Source organism: Manacus vitellinus, unplaced genomic scaffold, assembly GCF_001715985.3.
Source record: "Manacus vitellinus isolate BGI_N305 unplaced genomic scaffold, ASM171598v3 scaffold_16_pilon, whole genome shotgun sequence".
Taxonomy (NCBI): Eukaryota; Metazoa; Chordata; class Aves; order Passeriformes; family Pipridae; genus Manacus; species Manacus vitellinus.
In genome coordinates, this window is record NW_021939189.1 from 8,311,735 (window position 1) to 8,333,492 (window position 21,758).

Below are 21,758 nucleotides of genomic sequence, written 5' to 3' on the forward strand. Positions count from 1 at the left end.
ACCCTCACTGCTGGTACTCAAGGGCAGCTGATGGCAATTCCCAAAATGTCACTTGGCTTCAGGGCATTCCACAGATGCAGTTTTATCTGGTAATCATATTTTTGCAGCTGAAATAGGGATTGTAAATTAGCCAGATGAATCTGGCTGCCACTTGGCTACTGCAGAAGGAAAGCTCTAGAACCCAACCAGAGACAATGTTTCTTGAACAGTATCACCACAAAATTCGGAGGTGGGAGGAATCCTCCCTCCTTCAGCATATCTTTATACCACCAAGTTACACACACAGACATGGTCTCAACACTCATTGCAGTTTATTGCTTGTGTTCAAACATCTTGTCCTTATTTCAACTGCTGTATTAGAAACAGATACAAAAAAAGGCACTAAAAGGATTTTCTCCATATGATCATGATTCTATGGCTTCAGTCACATTACATTAAGGTACCTTAAATCACCAGCCTCCAGCTGGGGAGCAGAAGGCAAATATTAGTGCTTAACATCCAGTAAACAGAGCTACTCCTGTATGTTCCAGCCTGCATCATGTAGAATGGGACAGGTAAGGCTCAGACAGGCTGAAAGCTCACCCCCCCATCTCCCACATTAAGGCTGTACTTGCTAATCCATGCCAGTACCCACAGGAGAAACATCAAAGCCTGGCTGGCTTTGCACAGTGTTTGCTTGCACAGGGAAAAACCCACCCTTCTCTGCAGGGCATAGGGGCTACATCACTATCAACATCTTTCCCTTTCCCTGCAAAGTAAAAGAGAGAAAGAGAAAGCAGTTCACACACAAGTATTTTGTGAAGTATTTTGCATCTGAGAGCTCTCCTGGGTGGGATTGAAAACACTTTTTTTTTGCAAGAAGATGGAATTTTGTAGACAAAAGGTGGCCAAACCTCCACTGTCAGATAATCAAGACTGCTCTTCCTTCCTTCCAGGGGTTCCTACACACTGGGACAATGATCAAATCTCACCAAGGCAGGGATGAGTTCCATATTGCCAGGAGATCAAAGGCAAACAGAGAATGAAACAAAAAAAATCCATTGTTATAAAGGAGAGGAAGCCCTTGAATACAATATATCCCATGCACAATGCTCCATTATGGTCTGAACTGCCAGTATGCTCTACTTTTAATGCTATTCATTTCCATATTAAAAAGAAGAGCTGCTGCAGGCCACATCTGGTCTTCAAGAACACTTAATTATCCTGCCCAGCAACCTCTTTCTTTTCAAACACTTCACTGGCAGGCTAACACTTCATATTCAAACTGGAAGTAATTCCAAGCCCAGCCACAATGACTTAAGGTAAACTGGGGCACTGCCTTACCTGCCTACTTAATTCCATAACCTTTGCCTTTTAATAAAAGAGACCAGCATCTTTTAATTTCTGTTTTCAGATAGCATCAGAAATAATAAGAGAACACTTTGGTCCAGGTAAGAGTGTCTGTTCACATCTCCTGATAGATTAAACATGAAGTTCTTACACCAGAAAGTAGAACACACAGGCCTCACTCTGATGAAGAAAAATGTTAATTTTATCTCCTATATAATGTGCATTTTTTCTCAGATGGTGTCCAAACTGGTACTCTGCAAAGTCAGGAGCAGCAAAGACTGTATGCCATGTTAGACAGCTGGACACAGCATTTCTCTTTTAACCTAATTGTACTGCCAGGCATCATTCCCAGTGAGGTCAGTGATGAACAATAATGCACTTGCAGGGCAAATATGAGGCATTTTCAAATGGTAAAACCCATTCAGCCAGCAAGAGAACACACAAGAAATCTTGTGGTCATGAACAGGGAGGATAGGGAGGACCAGATAGGAAAATCTAAACCATAAATGCCCAAATTCAGTAAGAAGCTTTTCTCACAGGGGATCCAGATATTATCGTGACTAGCTCCATTCCCTTCCCTCTGGGAGCTTACACAATTAGAAACACACCCTTGCAGTCTGTCTGACTCAACTAGCTCTGAGCCAGGCTTCTCTCCTTAACTGCAGGTTCCAAACTCCTTATTATACTGAAATTTTTCATGTAAAATTAAAACTGCAAAATAAGCTCCTTATCACAACACAATTAATGGAAAATTGTTGCACTTGCAGTCACGGTGGTTTGGAAGTTCAGGTGCTTGTGTAATGGGAGGTTTTGTGTTCATGAGTGGTTTCAGATTCACAGTTTTGGAAACCCAGTTCCCTACAAATCATGGCATCACCAACAATCAAATGAGCTTCTCTACACACTGTCCTTCACCAAAACCCTCAGCCATGGCCTGCTGGAGGAGTCAGAGTCACTGGCCAATGGTCCTTGGCTCACAGTATCAAAGGAAAAGAAGAAAGTGCTGATTTCTTGGGACACAAGTTGGCACTCACTAGACTACAGCTCCAGCACCACCAGTGCACACCACAGAGATCATCAAAGGTCAGATCATACCACTCTTCAGTTACCATCACACTGCACCCAGACCACTGCCTGCAGGAAACAGGATCCATCAACCCAAACCCATCAAAACATCCTTGACTTCAGGCCATTTTAACAGCAGCTCCTAACTTGCCTGAGCCCAGTACAGACAATCTGACTGTAGAAATCTTGAATTAGTGAATTGCAGCTTTCCAGTGTAAACATGATTAGTCATCAGTCATGTACCTATGACAGTTGCCTATGCAGCTATTTCACAACCCTGTATGAAAATAAAGGAATATTTCCTTATCTAGCAGCCATGTTCCAAGTCTTGTTTCTGCTGGTGAAATATTACTCTGCCTTTTCCTATCTCCACTCCATTAGGGGGTGTGTAATGGCACCAAACTCATCTGCAAAGGCACAGGGAAGGAAGAAGGGTAGAATTCACTTATTCAAAGGACAGAATTAATCTTGAGGTTATTGTAAGACAGGTTCATTTGAAAGTGCCTTATGAAGATAAAAATCTATCAGAGGATCAAAGCTGCAGCCTCATACTATGCAGCTCCTTTCATGTCACTGTTTAAGCTTCAGATGTGGGCTTGCTAATGTGAGGATCCCCACCAGGGAGGAGAGGACACCGCAGAAGCCAATCACTCCTGGGTTGGTCTTGTAGATTCCCAGTGTATCCAAAGGGCCTGAGAGATCACAGAGGTTCTTCACCAAGTCCAGCAGCAAAGGAGGATTTCTTTTCAGGATCTGAAAGAGCAGGAGGAGAAAACTGCGCGAACCACCACATTTCACACAGTTTAGCTCCCCGTTGTGTTTGTCCCAGCAGGAATTCTCCTTTGCCTTTTCTTCCTGTGCAGCTTGTTCCAGCCTTTGGGAGATCTCATACCAGTCCATGGCTAGATTCAGCAGGACTGAGTAGTAGTAGCACTTGGTGGCCCAATTGCTCCACTTGGGCTTGTCGATGTCGGGCTGGAGCCCGACGCTCCTCACCCAGAGCACGGCGTCGCACACGAAGTACAGGGCACGGGTCAGGTTGGAGGCTGTGAGGCAGAAACGAGGAACCACATCTGGCAGCTCTGCAGTTTTCCTGGCTGCCACCAAGGCGTGCACCATGTTGCCCAGTCTGAACACTGCAAGAAACCCCACAGAGGTTAGCATGGCCTGCTCTTATGCTTTAAAAAAACTTAGAGGGCTTTGGGTGTTTGTATGCTTAAGTACTTGCTGGTATTAGTGAGGAATGGGGTCTAAACATCTCAATTCTGTGTGAACACCATGAGCCCAGGACCTACACACGGATTTTGTCAATAGCCAGACTTGCAGCCCCTCCTGCCACTCTGTTCTCAGCGCCTGGGTGTCCTCTGGACCAGTGTCACCCTTGGGTCTGCAGGAGTCACCATCAGAAATAAGGGGACACAAACAGAGCCTCTAATCTCAGCTGTACATTTCACTGGATTTCACCTAACTCTGTGGACACGAGATGTTGCTGCATTAATCCTATTGCAACCAGGAGCTTCAGCTTTCCTAAGCATTTGTGAAAGCTGGTGATTCGCATGCTGAGCACAAATCCCTCCCATGAATTTATCAGAGACACATAGTTCCCTGCAAACTGTGTGGAACGGTGTATTCCATTTCAAGCTACAATATATGGCATACCTGAGTTCACCTGTGGCATGTCCCCGTGAATGTTAATGCAATATTATGCAAAACACTTTTTACACCCTGCTGCACTGTCACAGTGACAGATGTTGGCAGCATCTGAGCTTGGTGGAACTACCAGAGCCCTGAGTTTAGGCCTGATGTCTATTAGTGATTTGTTTAGAAGAAGCAAGAGAATTATGGCTCTGTTGATAAACCAGCTGGCCTCTCCACTAGAAAATGCCATACTCTGGAGCAAACTGGAATAATAAACAAACCCATGGCAACACATTAAATTAGAATATTTGCTTCATGCGTTGCAGCTGTTCCAGAATTGAGCAACTGGTAAGTAGGTGTAAGATCAGCCTGAAAGCAAGTGATACAACTACAGCAACAGCGTAACCATTGTGGATGCAGCCCTGACACAGAATGGAGTGATGCAAACAGACTGTGAGGAAAGCATGGAGGGTAGGTGATTTAGTAGAGTATAAATGCTAGAGAAAATTAATATGTGAAGTAGGACATAAAAAAAATTATATATATAAAAAGCCATATTGAAGGATGGTCCTTCAGAGCTGATTTTATTGGGATGATGATCTTTAACTCTGGGTTGTCTCAGCCCATCAGCTGGAAGGACTAATGAGCACGCAGTTGGACAGCCTTGCCTTGTAACTCTGGTCTGTCCTTGAACAGAGATGACAACTCCACCTCTGCAGCAAACTGACTGTTAACTTTTCTTACTCTCATTCTTTCAGCAAAATTCTGACTGCCCAGTTGGAGAGGAGGCTGAGGAAAAAAGAAGTGTCTATTTGGCCGTACCCAGCCTGGCAAGCCATGGCAGGGATAAGGCCTGTTGACAACTTTGTAAATACACTAAAAGAGCTTTGTGGTTAACTACAGAAAACACAAGGCCAGGAGCTGTTTTGCTGGAAGGAGCAAGTAAAGAAGGTTTTATCCCTCTAGACAGCAGGTACTTACTTTTCCGGCCAGAGCTCATGCTAGATTCCAACTGCTTGAGTTTCATTACCAGCTTCTTTTTATCGGCCTTATTCTTTATTAAATAGCTAAGCAACATGCATGTGTACTGAGTGGCTCTGGAAGGGAAAAAACGAGGAGAATGGGACACAGGTGAGACATGGACAATCATGGGATGGCAGCAGCAGGGTGGGTTTATTTCACAGGAACACAGATTTAAGGTTGGAAGGGACCTCTGGAGATCACCCTGCCAGGCAGGGTCACTTAGAGCAGGTGACAGAGGAACGTGTCCATGTGGGTTTGGAATGTCTCCAGAGAGGGAGACTCCATGACGTCTCTGGGCAGCTGTTCCAGTGCTCTGCCACCCTCAATCGAAAAAAGTTCTTCCTCATGTTGAGGTGAAACTTTTTGTGCTTTGGTTTATGGCCTTTGCTCCTTGTCCTGTCGCTGGGCACCACCGAAAAGAGTCTGACACCATCCTCTGACACCCCTTTGAGACATCTGTACACATTAATGAGATCCTCTCTCAGTCTTCTCCAGACTAATCAGGCCCAGCTCCCTCAGCCTCTCCTCAGAACAGGGATGCTCCGGACCCCTCTCCATCTTTGTGGCCTCCACTGGACCACCTCCAGCAGCTCCTTGTCTCTTGTACTGAGGAGCCCAGAACTGGACAGAGTAAAGCTTAATGTCCGAGCCTAAAGCCCGATCCGAGGGTCCCCCCGCAGTGCCAGGGTAGGTGCGTGTGCGTGCGCGTGTGCGTGTGCGTGGCCGGGGCCGAGGGGCGCGTGGGCGGGGGGCCGGGGCGCGGGCCGGGGCCGCCCCCCCCACCCCCCCCGGGGGCAGAGAGAGGCAGCTGTGCTCGCACTCACCGAAGAGCTGGTCGCGGGCCCTTGGCAAGCGGTTGGTGAAGCCACCGGAACCCGCTGCCATGGCCCGGCGGCACCGCAGGAGCTGTGCGTGCGGGGCAGCGGCCGCTCCGGCCCCGCTGCGCCCCGGCGCCCCGCCCCGCCGGGGGAACGCGGATGGCGCGGGCCACGTTCCCCGGCCGCGGCCTACGGGGGGGGCCGCAGCGAGCGCCGCCGTTACCACGGCGCACCGTCACAGCGGGGCCGCGACGGTGTCACCGCTAAAGGCTTCCCCCGCCCGGGCAGTGCCGCGCGGCTCCTGCGGCGAGTTCCGCCGGAAAGCTGGAGAGACACGGCCCGGACCCTCGGCCTCCGGCCCCACTCCAGGTCAGGCCGATTGTGTGCGGTTGACGGCGGTGGGGTGAAGGCTTATGAAAGCATCCCAGTGGCTTGGAAATGAAGTTTATAACTTCCAGTGGAAACACCCGCTCTTCCAAGTTAATTGTCGGGTTTTTTTTTCCCAGGCCGAATAAGTCTATTAATTCAAGCTAATATTTTTGAAGCTTTGTTATCATTTTTATACAAACTCGTGCCGAAGTTTTTTAGGCTCCCTTTTCCCCACAGGCAGCCTGCAGATTCCTGTGTGACTGATATTCCCAGAGCAGGACAAAACCCCTGGGTAACAGAGGGGATACGAGCAGAAACGAGCTGTACAGAACAGGGTTGCTCTGGCTACCAGTACTGAAAGGAGCTCCCCCTTAGAGATTATTAATCATCTTTTCCCCCATTACCTCAATAAAGTAGATATTGCAGGACTCTTCATTCTTCTGCACCCAGGGTGATTCCTGCATCTGTGGTGTGCTTTGCACCTGGAAGGGCAGAGCCATGGCTGCGAATATCCGGAGGCATCCCCTGGAGATTCCCCCACCATCTGAAAAGGACTGGCCGAAGGATGATGAGGAAGATTTCTTCCTGCAGGATCCTGATCGGAAGTGCAATGCGTTGCCTCAGCCCTTCAGGATGATCAACAAAGTGGTGATGCAGGTCTTTGAGAGTGCTATGGAAATCATTGAGAGAAGGGAGATGCTCCGAGAAGCACAAAAACAGAAAGTCCAGCCCACGAAATGCTCTCCTACAGCTGAATTCCAGGTACAGAGCCCCCCACACCAGGGACAGCATTAACCACTGTAGCAGCTTTCCTAAAGAATATCCCTTCAGTTGACTTTACATTCTTCTGTTCATGACCTTCCTCAGGATCTGCCACCATCTCACTAGTTCACTTTAAAAGCCTGCAGTTTCTAAGCTTGTCTGGCAGGTTCTGCTTCCCACTCGTCTATCACACCTCTCTGAAAAGAGAGAAGCCGATATTAAACACTAAATTCACCTTGTGCTTCCCAGGCTGGCTCCACCCTTGTCTGCTGAGGAGAAGGTAATTAGCCAGTAGCACATAAATGGGCAAGCTCAGCCCTGTGCTGTGATGAATACTCCAATGGGAGCACTGTGAGCAGAAGGGCAGTGCTGCCTTCTCCATCATTATGTAGAGAATCCAGGAGGATACACTGGTGTGCTGCAGCTGCCTGGAGGGGTTCAGCACAGCTCTGTGTTAGCAGTGAGAAGGCTGAGTGCTCCTGAGCTCTTGGCCTTTAAAGCCCCTCCTGTTTATGGGAAGGGGAAAGGTGGGAACAAACTTTCTCATTCCCAACACAAAACAATCTCTGTGACAGAGATGAGAGCCTTCTCTCTGATGCTCCCCTGCTCTTCTCATGAAAGCACATGTCAAAATTTTTCCCTTATGGAATAAATCATCATTTTCTGTTGGTGAAAGGCCGTGAGTATATCGTTAGCATGGCTGATGTGTCTTCCTCTGGGAAGGCAGTCAGGTACTACACTCATGTTTTCCCTTTCTTGGTAGGTGACTGGAAGAGCCAATTGCCTTGCAGTGTCTGGAAAATACATCTTCGTTGGTGTGTCTGATGGCCTGGCTGCCTTCAGCACATGTGACTGTAAGGAAATCTGTGCTTGGGATGCAGTCAAGACAGAGATCTGTGCCCTCCATGCCTCGGATTTGGGGAATGAGAGCCATGTCCTGCTTGCTGTGGATGAAATGGGTTAGTGTGACATGGATTTCCTTGCCCTAGCCAGGGATAACTGTGCTCTGGAGCTGAATAGGCAGCTGCATTATGGAAGAGTGCTAAATCAGGAGGAACATTAGGGTGGCTGACAGGTTTCCTAGAAAGCCCTGCAAAGAGGGCGTTAGATACCTATCAGGTTGTAGGGTGACAGAGTGGCCCTAGGGCCTTGTGATTAGCACAGGGTGTGGGTTTGATGTCCTCTCTGGAGCAGGAGAGGCAGGTGCAGAGCTGAGGGTGAAGCACAGCAAATTTTAGGAACACCTTGGACTGGACAGAAAGAGCCACTGCTTGGTATGACCTCCTGCCCACGACTGTTTCTGCACCTGTGATTTCCCTGTGGGAAAAAGATTAGTTTGTTGGTTCAACTGAAACCTATTAGTTCTGGTGGAGATACTTTTCAAACTGGCTTAACCATCTCCATGCACAATCAAATGTTTGCTGGTGATGGCATAAGGAAGCCAGCAAAAGTTTAGTGCTGGAAACAGTGGGATATTGTTCCTTGAGCCCAGGAAAAAAATGTAGTCCTGTTCACTCTCCTGCACATGTTGTAACAACCATCTCCCAAAACCATGGCTACCATCTGTTCACTTTTCTCCTCCTCCTCCTGCTACTTCTGTATTTCTATTCCAGGGCTTGTCTGGCTCTTCTGCTTTCATAAGGAAAGCTTCCTGCTCGTTAAAGCCCTAAATGAAGTGGTAAGTACTGAGTTAATTCCATAGACCCTGGGCACAGGCTGGTAAGTAATCAATCATGAGGAGTACTAATTGCCATCAGGAATTTCTGCCACGGGCGGCAGCACTCCAAGAGTGCTGCCCAATATTTATTCCCATTTTTCCAACAATCTGCCTGGCCTTCAGCCTGCTGAGAGCTGTGTAAAGGCCATGGAGCTCCCTGAATCAATGATCCTGCTTTGATGCCAGCCTGTTTTCCTTTGGCAGGGGGATATCAGCAAGAGAAGCACTTGTGTGGAGGTGGTGCTGTCCCCGGGCGGTGATTACGCAGGAGTCCTGCTGCAAGGCAAGTGCAGAAACATGGTGTGTTGGGTGACAACTGCTGTGTTCTGTCACACAGCAGAGGGGCCAGCAGCAATGCTTTTAAAATGCTGCAAATGTTCTGGGTACACAGGGATCCTGTTATAACCCTCCCAGTCCCTCCTCCAGCTTAGAGAGCTGCTCCTACCACTCCCTGTCCTCTCTAAAAGGCTTGATGGGGACCAGGACTGATCCTAAAAGTGAGCTGTCTGGAACCAGTCAGTGCAGTTCCCAGCTCCCAGAAGGCTCAGAAAGCAGATTTCCCCTTCCTCTCCAGGAGTCCCAAGATCAGTTTTTCCTCTGTTTTGCCATGGCTCACTTTTACACTGGGAATAGGTAGACCGAAGAATTTTCTCAGTAGACAAAAGTCAGACAGCATAGAGAATTTCTAAAAACTTGACAAGAAACTCCTTGCTACAACATTCTTCTGTTTCATGGCAGTTGTCTTAGTGAATCCACTGCAGGCAGGTTTTCTGGACCCATGTTTGGTGGAATCTGCCTGGACACATGCTGAGTATGAGATATGTAGCATCCACAGAGAACTAATGTGAGACCACTTCTCACTTTCTACTTTCTGCTCTGCTACTCAGAGGCTACAGGTCAAATTCTTGACTGAGTAGCTTCATGGAATTTCTTTGGTGGGTATGGGACCTCAAGGACTTGAGCTGGAGGCTGAGATGTGAGTCTCAGTCAAGCATGTCAGGCCTTCAGTGGGAGGAGAGGTGGACTGCATGGAGTTCAGAGATTTTATATTCAAAAAATACACGATAACAGAGGCTGCTTGCTTGAAAGACCTTTTCTCCTCATTTCTAATTGCTCAACATGGTTTCCCAATGCAGACAGCACAAAAGCTTGGCTGGAGATCTACCAATTGCCTAAGGATTCCTGGCTGAGGGAGATGGAAGAGAACTCAGAAGCTGCAGCAGGGCTGGCTTGCAGTGAGAGGAGGCCAAGCCGTACATCTGCGGTACAAAACAGTTCCATCTCCCACTGTGCTATTTTTCCTTACAGCCTTTTGCCCACAGGTCTTTCCCCAAGCCTTGCTGCTGCAGACAGTGACAGCAAGATACAGGCTGAACAAGTCTGTTGGCCCAAGGGGATGGTGTGTGTCTCTACAACTACTACAGCTGCCCATCCCACATTTCATAAGGCCTTTGTGTTATTGGGCCATGTTTACTCTCCCAAGACAGGCTTTCCAACCAGATTCCCTTGGTCCCAGGGTTAGTGTTCCTGCTGCCCCTCCCTGAAACTGGCAGCTGATTTCCCAGCAGTATTGCCCCATTTGAGAGGGCCCTGTGTAAGGGTATTCCCACAGGGCTTCTCTCTTATGTTACTGGGGGAAGGTGGAGTGGGAATCAGGCAGGATGCCTCCCTGGGGGAGTCTGGCCCTGAGCCAGGGTTTGTGTTTTAGACTACCTAACATGAGGAGCCTGGTGGGTAACGGCCTCACCCACCTGAGCAGGACAGAGTCTCTGTCTGTGTGCCCTAACCACTGTCACCTCTGGTTCTTGGGCAGGAAACTCAGGAACTGCATGAAGACAGTTCTGCAGAGATGGTAAGTGCCCTCAGTGACTATCCTGAGCTGTTATGGGGAATTTTAAATGCTGAGTCAGGGCATAACCATCCCCTCTATCACTTTCACCCTGCTAGATTTCACCTCTCAACACACAGGCATGTCGTGACCAGCACCTCCAGCTAACCCCCTGTGATACCTGCCTCCTAACTGTTTCCTCTTTCTTTGGCAAAGACTTTCCTGGACATTTAAGAGGGAGCTGCTTCTCAGCCCTGACTTTAGGGCAAAACATACCCCTTAACTTAGCTGAGCCAAAAGCAAACACCTAGGCAGTCCCTCTTTGCTGATTCCATATAAACTACCCAAGTTCCTGCCTCTTCCTTCTCAGACATGGTTGATTATTTAGGCAGACCTTTTCTGTTTAGCCAGGTCTAAATGTGTGTGGGGTGGTGATGGTGGGCACATGCCAGTACTGGTCCCCTGTTACAATTTTCTATTTCCAGCTAAGCATATAAGTCACCTTTTCCAGTCCTGGGTTCTATGAAGTAAAATCTGGTTCTTGTCTTCATTAGCACCCCTCAACCTTTAGTCCTGCTTATTTTCCTTTCTTTTTTCCCCCCTGTATTTTCTGAGCACTGCTGTGACTCACACAGGCCTGTGCTGCAACAAGAATAATTCAGAGATGGCACAAAACCAGGAGTCTGTACAGGACATCCTTTGTAATGTTGTCCCCTGTTGTTGAGAAAGGAGCGACGCTTCTGTGTTTTGGCCTGAAGAATGAGCCTAAACCCAGTATCTCCTAAACAGTGCCAGCCAACCTTTGCATACACATTCTTTAGGAAGCCTTTGATTCCCATGAACAGCTGAAAACTCATCAGTGTAGTGCACAATGCAGTTTTCAACACTTTTCCGTTGCAGGACTTTCCAGTGTCTACAAACCAAGATGGTCCAAAGCTGGATCTCCCAGTGCTGCTGCTGACAGTGAAGCCACCCAAACCCATTACAGGTCAGAACTCATTCTCTATGTGCAACCTGCAGCCTGTTTTAGGTGGCAAAAGAATCATGGCCCTTATAAATATAGAACAGGTCAGAAAGTTTCAGTAACATGCTCCATGGTCCCCTCCTGACTTGTCTTTCTAGTCACATGTAATCCTGTACTGGGAGTTGTTTCCTACTGGGCCATCTCACGTGTCATCCTTGTCAGCACAAAATATTTCAGTGTGTCTCAAAGCGGGTGTCATATACCCTTGGCTTCAGTGTCATTGGAGAGGGAGGAGGTTGCTTCCTGGACCCTGACAGCACCCCTAGTTCATCACTCTGGATTTATAGGAAAATACTGAGGATGTGGAGGGAACAGACTTTATGCTGGGAGAATGCCACAGAAAGGCAAGGTGAGCAGGGTCCTCAGAAGTCTTGCCCTAGTCCCTGCCTTCAAATACTGGAAAATGGACTAGTGATATGGAAATTCCCACAGCAGTTGCAGTGTCCTGCTTCAAGACAATGCCATCCCAAAGGAGGGATAGTCAAAATGCCTCCATGCTGTCTGCTCCTCCAGGGTCGTGCCTTTTCCCTTTGTGTTCTCAATCCAGGCAGTAGTTTTGAAAGCCCACTGGATGCCTTGAAGGAAGTGGATGATGGCAGCATGCTTGGCTTGGGGTACAATCACCTGATCAAGGATTTCCAGTGGGAGCTGCAGGAAACAATATTCCGTAGCACGTACCGGGAGTATCTGGAGGCTGAGGGTGTGATCAAGGAGGAGGTCCCCAGGTGAGTGGGAGCACCAACCAGGATTTCAGTCCATGAGTCATCAACACAGGGCACTCAGCAAGTGTAGATGGAAGCCTCTGTCTTTGCCTCCTTCATCCCAAGGCTTCATGGCAGGGGGCTGCAGACATTTCAGGTCTTGTCACAGTGCTGTGCTCTTATAAAAGCCTTTCTTTTACATATATTTCTTCCTTTTTTTCAGACATGCTACCTTTCATTTCCTTCTGCCTAGCCAGGTCCTACAGGTGGGACCTGATATGGAAGTACAACCAGGTAATCCAAATGGGAAAAAGCTGTTAATCTATGAAGTACATTGTTTGCATGATGTTGAGCTCCACTTAGAGCTCAGTGGTTCTGGCTTGGGTTCACTTTATAAATTCCATCTCCAAGGACATAAGCCTGGGTAAAACTGTCATCCTTAAGACTTGTTAGTCAGTTACCAGCATGGAGTAAAAAAACTTATCTCCATAGTTTAAAAAAAAGCCCACAACTCTACTACCCCCAAAAAACACCCAAAAACTGGAGGCACGTAGGTAAGATAAAAATTACAAACAAAGGGAGAGGTTATCTGGTTTAGTTTCTGTATGAGCAGATTTTCCATCAGGGAAACCATGAATGCTCTAATGAGAGCTTTTTAATGATGTTTTTTGTCTTGGATTGTTCCTTTCTTTGTCTCAAGTCTCCTTCTCTTTTTGTTGTCCTCTTCTCTGTACCAGATGTTCCAGCTGGCATTGGTGTGCACTGGGGTGGAAACCACAATTTCTGCTTGTACTTACTTAATCATCCACTCAATGAGCAAGTGGGTAAGAAAGTCTTGCTTTCTCTAGCAGAGCACTCTGTGGGGAGTAGGAGTGTTCTGTGGCCAGTGGCTGTCATTCTGCCAGGTCTTTGTGATTCAGGGAAATGAGGAATTGGGAGGAGAGCTGACTCATATCTTCTGGGTTAGACTGGCATTGGGATTGTGGGGCTCTGTGTTGCACAGGCTGACAGTCTTTTTAGTGAAGCCACTCTGGGAGGAGACTGCAGAATGGTGCGTGTTTTATTGGGAAAATGGATGCTAGTACCATGAGAGAGAATGCTCTGCACCTTCTTACAGTTGTGTCTCTTCATGTCATTCTGTTTAGACTCTGATCTGAAACCTGATGTTGTGTGGCCTTGTGCAGCTCCAATTGCATGCTCGGCTGTCAGTTCCTGCTCCAGGTACCTGGCACTGGCAGGTGAAGATGCAACAATAACTATTTGGGATAAACACCTAGGTGAGCTTGCCCTTTGGGACTGTGTATCGGGATCACTGTGGATAAATTACTCCCTTCCCTAGGAGCCTGAGGCTCTGGCTTAGTATGAACAAGTGGCTGGTAGTGAGTTCACAAGCAAATCTGTAAATAGTTTGGATTCAGTAGTCCATCAGATGCTTGGCCAGAAGTCACCAGCACAGTGTGATTTCCCTTGCCCTTGCAGAGCCATTCCCATCCATGGCACTGCAGGGGCTGGAACTGCTGCAGGGAGGACTGAAAATGGTCTTGCCCTGAGGCTGGGAGACAGTGCCAGTCACTGCTTTGCCACTGCACTCTCAGGTCATCTTTGAGACTGTTGTGGCATCACAGTTCAGGCTGCCATCAGTGCCAGTGTCATCCTACCATGATGCAGGGTTTCTCCTGGCAGAAGAATCTTCTTCTGCCATCAAGCTTGTTCTGGTGGCTGCTTCCTCTGAGCAGGCCACAGTCCAAGCTAAGCTTTCCTTGGATAAATTGCCAGTTCCTTTTCCTTCCTCAGGATTCCCACTGTCTGTAACTGCCATTCTAGAGGAACGTTTCATCCGTAGTATCCACTTTCTGCAGAGTTCTGCAGCTGCCAGTGATGACACACCTTGTCCTGGTACAGATCCTGTCTGTCCCATTGTGCAGCTTCTCGTGCTATGTACAGACAGCTCTTACTATTTGGTGAAAGCACCCCGGGCTGGGAAGTCCAGCATCACACTCCTGGCAGACAGGTGAGGTGGACTCTGATAGACCTCACTCCAGCCAAAGAAGCCCTGGGTACAGTGGTCAGGTCTAACAGGGAGCCCCAGATTTCTGTAGAGTAGAGAACTTTCTACTGCTTTTACCCAGAGGGCTCTGCCATGCTGCTGTCATCAGCAAGTGTGGTTTTGCTCGTGCTAAAATTCAGTGATTATGCCAGAATTAGAGGTGTTTCTCAGCTCTTCTGTGCACCAAAATACAAGTACTTGTAGCACAGCTCCAGAGCTGGCGTTGAACTATTTCTGTCTCTGTCAGGTACCCAGGGGAATTTTTTCTTCTCTTTTTTGCCCTTAACAGAGTAACTTCCCCCTAAAAGTCAAAATAAACATTTGTTGCCATCTTTCTATCATTTTTGTGTTCACTTATCCCCTTGGTTTGAGGAGAAGGGAAGCTGCTGCCCTGAAGACTCTGGATCCATGCCTCCACGGCAGGCAGGAGATTTGTAACTCCAATGTAGTTCCTAGGCAGGTTTGCACAGGGATAGGCCTCAGGGGTTCCTATGCAGAAGGAGACAGGCTTTGTCTGTATAGGGAGAGGACTTGGCTGGAACTTCATGCCAGCCAGTGTGCCACAAACTGCCACTGTCTTTATCACAGCCTCTCAGTATCTGCCAGGTACATGGAACAGTGACATAAACCTGTTCTTTTACAGGCCTGAAGACCCAAATCTTACTGTCAGTGCAGTGGTGCCCATCCTGGCCTTCCCTAGTGCAGTGAGTATTACTGTCAGATCTCTTGAGAACTGGCTGAGAACACATGTCAGTTGACATAGGATCTTGTTTCCAGTAATGACTGTAACTGGGTACCTAGAAGATAAAGAACAGGGCAATCAGATATGGTTCTGCCCTCACATCCTTTCCCAGCCTCCAGCTACTTTTAGCATGAAGACTGCCTGCACCAGTTATAGGTCTATATGTAGCTGGCAATGGTCAAAGGGTTTCTCTTCCATTGCTCAGTATTCCCTGGCACCTGTGCCCTCTAGTTGACCACTGAGGTGGGAGGCACTTGAGGCCCTCTGCACATGGACAGGTCCAACTGAAAGAGGAGAGGGTTCAGCCATGAAGCTTCAGGCATCAGGGTCAAATATGAGGGGGCATCATGGTGAGAAAGTTACAAACACAAGTCCAGCCAGACCTTTCAAGTGGCCTCAGAAAGGCGGAGACAAGGACTAAAAGCCACTCACCATAGCAGCCATGCAGAAGGCTGGATCTAGTTCGTTTCTGATATGCCCTGTTGCCCTTTTCCAATCCCAACGTGCAGCAATTCAGTTCAAGTTCCCTGCACGACCTACTCTTGATCTGCTGTTGCCATGTGACTATGGGGCAGGCAAAAAAACCAGCATCATAGTTGTGGATGTAAAGTTCTGAATATCATTCCATGTCCTTTCCAGGAAATGTTTTTCACTTCTTTTACATCTATTTCTAAGTGTCAGTTTGCTGTTTCAGGTCCTGATCTTCTCCTGGGATGGCACAGTGTCCCTGATGAACACTGACACATCACAGACTGTTTACTGCTTCAGTACTCCACCTTCTCATGCTGTAGCATCCCCCTGGCAGCCAGTGTTCACAGTGGATAGTGTAAATTCCTGCTTGCTGCTTCGAGGTGGGTATCTATGACCTTGGAGTGGTCATAGATACACGATCTCTGGGTGCATTCAGCTGTGCCCTGATCCTCGATAATTCTTACTGGATGACTTCTGATGCAGCAGCTCACTGTGCTCATTTCTGTCTAGGAGATGAGCAGCAGCAGGACAATGAATTGGCACAGAGCAAAGCCAGTCACAGCACCATCTTCCTTTTTGATTTCAACCCACTGAAGGAGGCTTTCCCAAAGGAACCAGATTTGCCTCACAAATCCTTGCAGAACCTGCCATGGTTTGAGAGATGTAACGTTTTCTTACGTGATAGGTAAGTTTCTCCTTCTACCTGAGAGGTAAGTGCACCTGCATTATTGTAAAACCCCTGGTGTTTCTGAGGTTTGTGCAAGGTCTCACCCTGGATCCTCTGGGTTGTTCTGTGTGCTGTGACAGATTTGTGTCTGGGTAAGGTTAATGTTCAGGAAGCTGGATTCCTGACAGCCTCCCAGAACCTTTCCTCTTCTCCTTCTCTCCTTCCTACAACAGCTTCAGATGTAAGTCAGGATGCCTGCCACAGGCTTGTCTTTCCAGGTGGAGAGAGCTTGCTGGTTCTAATGTGCTTTTCTGCAACACAGATCGTGCGAGCTTGTTATGGATTATGATCCTCAAGTGTCTGCATTTTCCTTTTGATTCCACAGCCAGGCAGAGCTGGGGTCTGTTTATACCTCTCTTCTCCCCTCCACTCCCGGGTTTATTTGATGTTTAAGTAGGTTTGTCTTGGAGGTTCTTCGATTTGAGACCATCACTCTCGGACCGAGTTCGCAGTTTAGCTGATGCATTGCATGGATGCCGTCACTAGATGGCACTGTGACATCTCTTTTTTGGGTCCTTTGCCTTGAATTACTGCTTTGGGAACCTGGAGCCAGATCCGTGTCAATGTTTTTTATCTTCTTTTCACTATGCCTTAATTCTCCAATTTGAAACGTAACAGGTGGGTGCAGGTATGATCTTACAGCACAACCTGGTAGCCTTCCCTAATTCCTTGTCTCCAGGGTGAATCTTGTAGTGTTGTCTGGCTAATTAAGTGCAGAAAAATTACTCCTATGTTACCAGCCACCAGTTCTGTCCCTCCTTCTCATAAAGCTGGAGATTCTTGTCTGCCTTATACCAGAAAAACTGGGGAGACGCCACCTCCAGGAATATCTTGCTCCCTGGGTACTGAAGAGTTATTTTACTCCCTGGGAACTGAGACCTGAAGCCAGAGCAGTGCAAATACAGCTGCAGTGAGACCTATGTCTACAGAGGTTACAGGCAACAAGTAATTCAGAGGTCATTGCTGTCAAGAGCAGTAAACTTCAGCGTTGATTCTTGTGAGGGAATCATTGAGGTTTTTTGGACACAAGAAGTCGAACTGCTTAATTTGTAGTGGGCCCCGGGCACCCCTGGGGGAGTTGTCTGAGCACCGGGGGAATGTCAGGGACATTTTTGTTTTAACCACCCTTTCTCTCCCTTCATTAGGCAGCTGAGCCCGCTGGGACTGGAAGAGCCTAAGTACTGGAGTCGTCTGAAGGCACGAGCAGCTGCCATGGATAAGGAGAAACAGAAAGTGAAGGGACAGAAGAAGCAGTAGCCAGCCTTGCATCCTGAGGGGCAGGCTCTGCTCTATCACAGTCTGTAGACCCCTGATCCAGAACTGATGTTTTGACAGATACTCTATTCAAATCATCACGCTCCCAGAGACCTGGAGCATCAGAGCAATATGGTATGTTATTATTATAACAATGGCCCTTAATAAAACCTTTTCTTCAGTAAAAATCTCTTGCTCTTCATAGGGGTGGCATTTTATCAGACTCTGTTCTGTCTTTGTGTTGCTGAGGCTCACCAGTGAGTCTCATCTTCTGCTCCCACCTAGATGGGCAGCCAGCAGCATCCTTGTGCTTAACAAGAAACCTGATCATTTCAAAGCAGGCAGCAAATTGGCCATGAAGGTGTCATCCCCCAGAGCATAGCAGTGCTAAGCAGCAGTGACACAGCAGAGTGTGACAGGCCTGACATAGGCTGTTCTGCAGGCTAGTTGTTTCTTTTGACTTCAAAGCAGGCACTTTGGGGATAAGACTGCTAGGAATTGCAGCCTGGAAATGTGTGGACAAGCTCTCTGGGTTAAGGTCGGGATAAAACTGGTGTTAGAGCCAAGAATGTCACTAAAGAACAGGACAGAAAGCTGAGGGGTTCGGAGAAGTCAGGGCTGTGCTGAGCCAAAGACAGGCCAGGAACATGACCAGCACAATGGTCAAAGGCCATAAAAAGCTGAAGCATCCCTCTTACAGGCAATACAGGACAAAGAACTGTCAGGGACAATGCCATGCATTTGTTTCTTACTCCAGAAGTGTATTAAGTTAATAGCTTGCCCTGTATATTTGACCGATGGGGCAAAAAGGTATGCAGGCTCCCTGGTCAGTCTGTCACTTGTCAATATTTTCAGGTCTGTAGTCCTGTGGGAGACTGACAGCATCTCAACTGTGGTTACTCAGTTGGGAGCTGAGAGCCTACCTGCGTTTTGCACTGGGTATCTTTGTTGCTCTTCAGGTGGTCAGGGGCCCTCTGGAACCTGAAGGGCTTTAGATGAGATGACTCAAAACATCCATTCTCGACCGTAGCAAACATATGCTTTCTTGAGCATAAACCCCATGAGAAATCCCCAGTCTTTCTCAAACTGATTGTGCTTCCAGGATAACTGCATAACCCACAAGGAATCTGACAAATCTGCCAGGAACCACTCCAATCTGTGTGCATGGGGGAGTTGTTTTTTTCTAGGTCTCACTCTAGTGCCTCCCACAGAGTGAAGCACCAATGCAGGGTGCCAGGGATTCAGCACAGATGGAGCTGTGTAGATGCTCCCATGGCAAGGTCCCATTTCAGTTTTTCACAGCAAGTTGTCATGTTTTCGGCTGAGTTTTGATGAGAGATTTCATTTCATCCTCTGGAAATGAAATCAGCCAGTCTTTTGGGGAGGTAGGAAAAGGGAGTAGCATCCCCCTTGTTTCACAGTCTCAGATACCTGGCTTTGCTCTGGAGGACAAGCTATTTGAATTAAACCTTCCTATTTGCTACCTTTGTGAAGGGCTTTGCTACCTTTGAGGGCTGTAGTAAAACCTTTTGTGCTGTCGTTTTCCATCTGCCACAGATTACAGCTTCACAGCTCATCTGATTGTTACAGATATTGATACTGGGTTGTGTGAGCACTTGCCATCTGCTTCAGTAAGAAGTGAAGCAGGTTAGCTCAAACCAACCTTCAGTGCCAGTTTAAACTGAGCCACCTGGTTCGGCACCGAAAGTGAACAAGGATCTTTTCTTCTGTTCTTGTTGTGGTGGCCGTACAACTTAGTTATTTTGTTTCTATGGTACTTTTAGAAACAATGGACCGTCTGGCATAAGCAGGCATGGGGGATTACTTGGGGCAGGAATTCCTATTCCTGCATTGCTTCCCATGCTGCAGAAAGCCAGCACAACTAATACGTGGCCCCTTGAATAGCGCTGGGTCTAGTTCTTGCTATTTGTGCAAATGTAAAGGGCTTGGGGATCTTTACCCTGAATCCTACCCCATCTGCTTTCCATCCAGTAGAGGAGCAGGGCCTGCCTAATACCAGAAGAGGCAGGACAGGATGTGCCAAACAGTTAGACATCCGCCAGTTTGTGTGTATTCATCTCAAGATGTACTTGTTTGTTTGCAGTTAGAATTTGCTCTAAGACTCTAATCATGTGCTTGGCCAAGATAACCAGGAGCTGGCAGGCTCCACAGAGAAAGGAAAACAACAAGCAGCTGCAGGAGGCTGATGAAGAGCCTTTGTTTTCACTCATGATTTCAGCAGGGGACCATTTGTTTCCTGCTTCTTCGAAGGGATACAGAGAAATTGGCATGATCAGTGTGTTGACATGTGTGTTGGTGATGGAACTGTGTGCTGAGCTCCACAGCACGTTCTGGAGAGAAACACAGGTACCTGATTGCTTATTTCAAAGATGATGCCCTTGCCAGCTATGCTTTCATTCCTGGTCACTCCGTGAGCCTTAGGCAGCTGTAGGTCTGTTCCAATTTGAGCTATTCTGCTGCTGGAAACTATAGAAAGGCCTTGAGAGGTATAATATATATATATATATAACCATCAAATGATGAAACTGTAAGAGTTCTGGCTTGGCCAACTCCTAGCTCAGTGCCAAGTTCAGTGAACTCAGAGGTACTGCCTGGGTATAATAGAAGCCATTTGGCTCTGTATTTTAAAAAAGTAAAATAAAGTTAGAAATCATTTGATGGATTAAGAAGGCTGTGAGAGGGAAGAAGAGGAGCTCATATCCACAGAGAGGCGCTCGAGCAGCATCGTTCCAGCAGAGCCAGGTTACTGCCCAGCCATGCAGAGATAGTTTCTGTGGGAGAGGAGGCTGTCCTTTAATCTCGCTAAATTATCTCCTGTTCTCTGCAAGAAGCCAAATGTCATCTTACTTCTTTGCATACTTGCTTGTGCTGGGGAAGCAGAGGAAATTAGAGGCTGATCTGATAAGATTCCCCCACTCCTGAGGGCAAGCTTTGGGCTGTTTGGGTAAGCCACTTTGTGCTGTTGGAAGAAGTATGGTCCTCTGAGGAGCTGACGTGCTGTGTGCTCTGGGATCTGCACTCCTTGTTGCCCATGTTGCCAGCTTTACTGCAAAAACCCACGTATCCTGTAGTGCCTCACCACACAGAGCCTCAAGCAATCCTAAGGAGGAATCTGCAAAGACCTCTGTATCCTACCTGGGGTAAATAATGTCCTTGCAAAACACTGTGGGACATACAGTGGTGCCTAGGGCAAGGCAGTCCCAGCAAGTGCTTGCTTGTTTGCTCTGGAAGAAGCAAGGGAAGGCCAAGCTTCTTCCCCTGCTGTACAAATTTGTGTCTAGATATAGGTGAGCCAGCCACTGCATCCTATTCCTAATTGCTCAAATAGCTCTCGTTGTCCAAACTTGTGTCACCTCATTACCTCTAATGCCAGTTCCCTGTACCAGGGTGCAGTGTCTTATCTTCCTCTGAATCCAGGCTATTGCTGTCGAGTTGTGCTGTTCAGCAAAGCCATGCAGATTAACTCTTTTAATCTTCCCTAATGCATTGTGGCAGACATCTCACTCTGGTTTAATTTGGGGTTTCTGCAAAACCCTTCCAGTTTGCCTCTCTTTCCGTTCCAGCTTGATGCTGCCCAGCGTTTCTGGTACTGCTCTGTCTAGGACCTGGAACAATATTCATTTGTGGTCTCACATGAGGAGCCAGGTTCTGCTGGCCTTGATACCAGATTTTGCAAGAGCAGGACCACTGGCTGGGATGAGAAATGAGCCATGTTTTCAAGGCCAAGACACAGGATGCAGTTGGCTGAGCCTAGCTCAGGGTGCTAGAGAGATAAGAGATTTGCAGTATGACTAGGGTGATGCTGTGTTTTGGCTCTCGCCCCGTGGATTTACAGGCACTTCATGCAGCTGAAGACAGACAGAGCTCTTGCTATGAGGAGCTTACACCCTATGTAAGCCAAGTGCCAGGGCTGGGGTAAGGCACAGCAGACTTGTTGTGCCATAGAGGAGGATTTGTCACAGCAGGAGCCAGGTCTTCACGTGGCACACCTCTGTGCAGTGCCATGTGTTGGCTCGGCCCCAGGAAAGTCCAGGGTTTAAGAGGAGGGGAAGGCAAATGACTCATGTCACTGCAGGGCTGCCGATCAGGCAGGAGGAAAATGTGCAGTGTCTGAGTGGTGAATTGGCTGGGCTGCCAGGTTTGGAACACTTCGACTGCCTCGAGCCCATCAGACTGAACAGCTCGTTATTTAGAAGCTTCGTGTCAGCTTGAGCCAACAGCA

General features: G+C 47.8%; 2 protein-coding genes across 2 annotated transcripts; one reads left to right on the forward strand and one right to left on the reverse strand.

Annotated features, from left to right (window-relative positions):
- Positions 1-294: 294 nt before the first annotated feature.
- Positions 295-6,801, reverse strand: PEX11A (peroxisomal biogenesis factor 11 alpha). Its single transcript, XM_018069690.2, has 3 exons — positions 6,647-6,801; positions 5,014-5,129; positions 295-3,530 (listed from the first exon to the last, which is right to left on the reverse strand). Exons 1-3 carry the CDS (start codon positions 6,784-6,786, stop codon positions 2,965-2,967), a joined length of 822 nt encoding a protein of 273 aa, XP_017925179.1. The 5' UTR covers positions 6,787-6,801; the 3' UTR covers positions 295-2,964.
- On the forward strand, positions 6,372-17,689 carry WDR93 (WD repeat domain 93). The gene is made up of 16 exons (XM_018069689.1): positions 6,372-7,004; positions 7,768-7,963; positions 8,618-8,682; positions 8,926-9,004; positions 9,858-9,985; positions 10,535-10,573; positions 11,450-11,537; positions 12,121-12,298; positions 12,498-12,568; positions 13,012-13,098; positions 13,420-13,551; positions 14,069-14,285; positions 14,965-15,025; positions 15,758-15,914; positions 16,045-16,219; positions 17,407-17,689. The coding sequence occupies exons 1-16, from the start codon at positions 6,741-6,743 to the stop codon at positions 17,516-17,518; spliced, it is 2,049 nt and encodes a 682-aa protein (XP_017925178.1). The 5' UTR covers positions 6,372-6,740; the 3' UTR covers positions 17,519-17,689.
- The last annotated feature ends 4,069 nt before the right edge of the window (positions 17,690-21,758 follow it).

What these genes read in the sequence shown, in the direction of transcription:
- WDR93 (XM_018069689.1), top strand. Translation starts at nt 6,741, where the DNA reads ATGGCTGCGAATATCCGGAGGCATCCCCTGGAGATTCCCCCACCATCT. An exon ending in ATCAAGGAGGAGGTCCCCAG is followed by an intron (nt 12,299 to 12,497) that starts GTGAGTGGGAGC and finishes CCTTTTTTTCAG; the next exon opens with ACATGCTACCTTTCATTTCC. An exon ending in TCCTGGCCTTCCCTAGTGCA is followed by an intron (nt 15,026 to 15,757) that starts GTGAGTATTACT and finishes TTGCTGTTTCAG; the next exon opens with GTCCTGATCTTCTCCTGGGA.
- PEX11A (XM_018069690.2), bottom strand. Translation starts at nt 6,786, where the DNA reads ATGGTGGGGGAATCTCCAGGGGATGCCTCCGGATATTCGCAGCCATGG. An exon ending in GCAATATCTACTTTATTGAG is followed by an intron (nt 5,130 to 6,646) that starts GTAATGGGGGAA and finishes TTTCCCTTCCAG; the next exon opens with AGCCACTCAGTACACATGCA. An exon ending in CATGAGCTCTGGCCGGAAAA is followed by an intron (nt 3,531 to 5,013) that starts GTAAGTACCTGC and finishes GGTTTCTTGCAG; the next exon opens with TGTTCAGACTGGGCAACATG.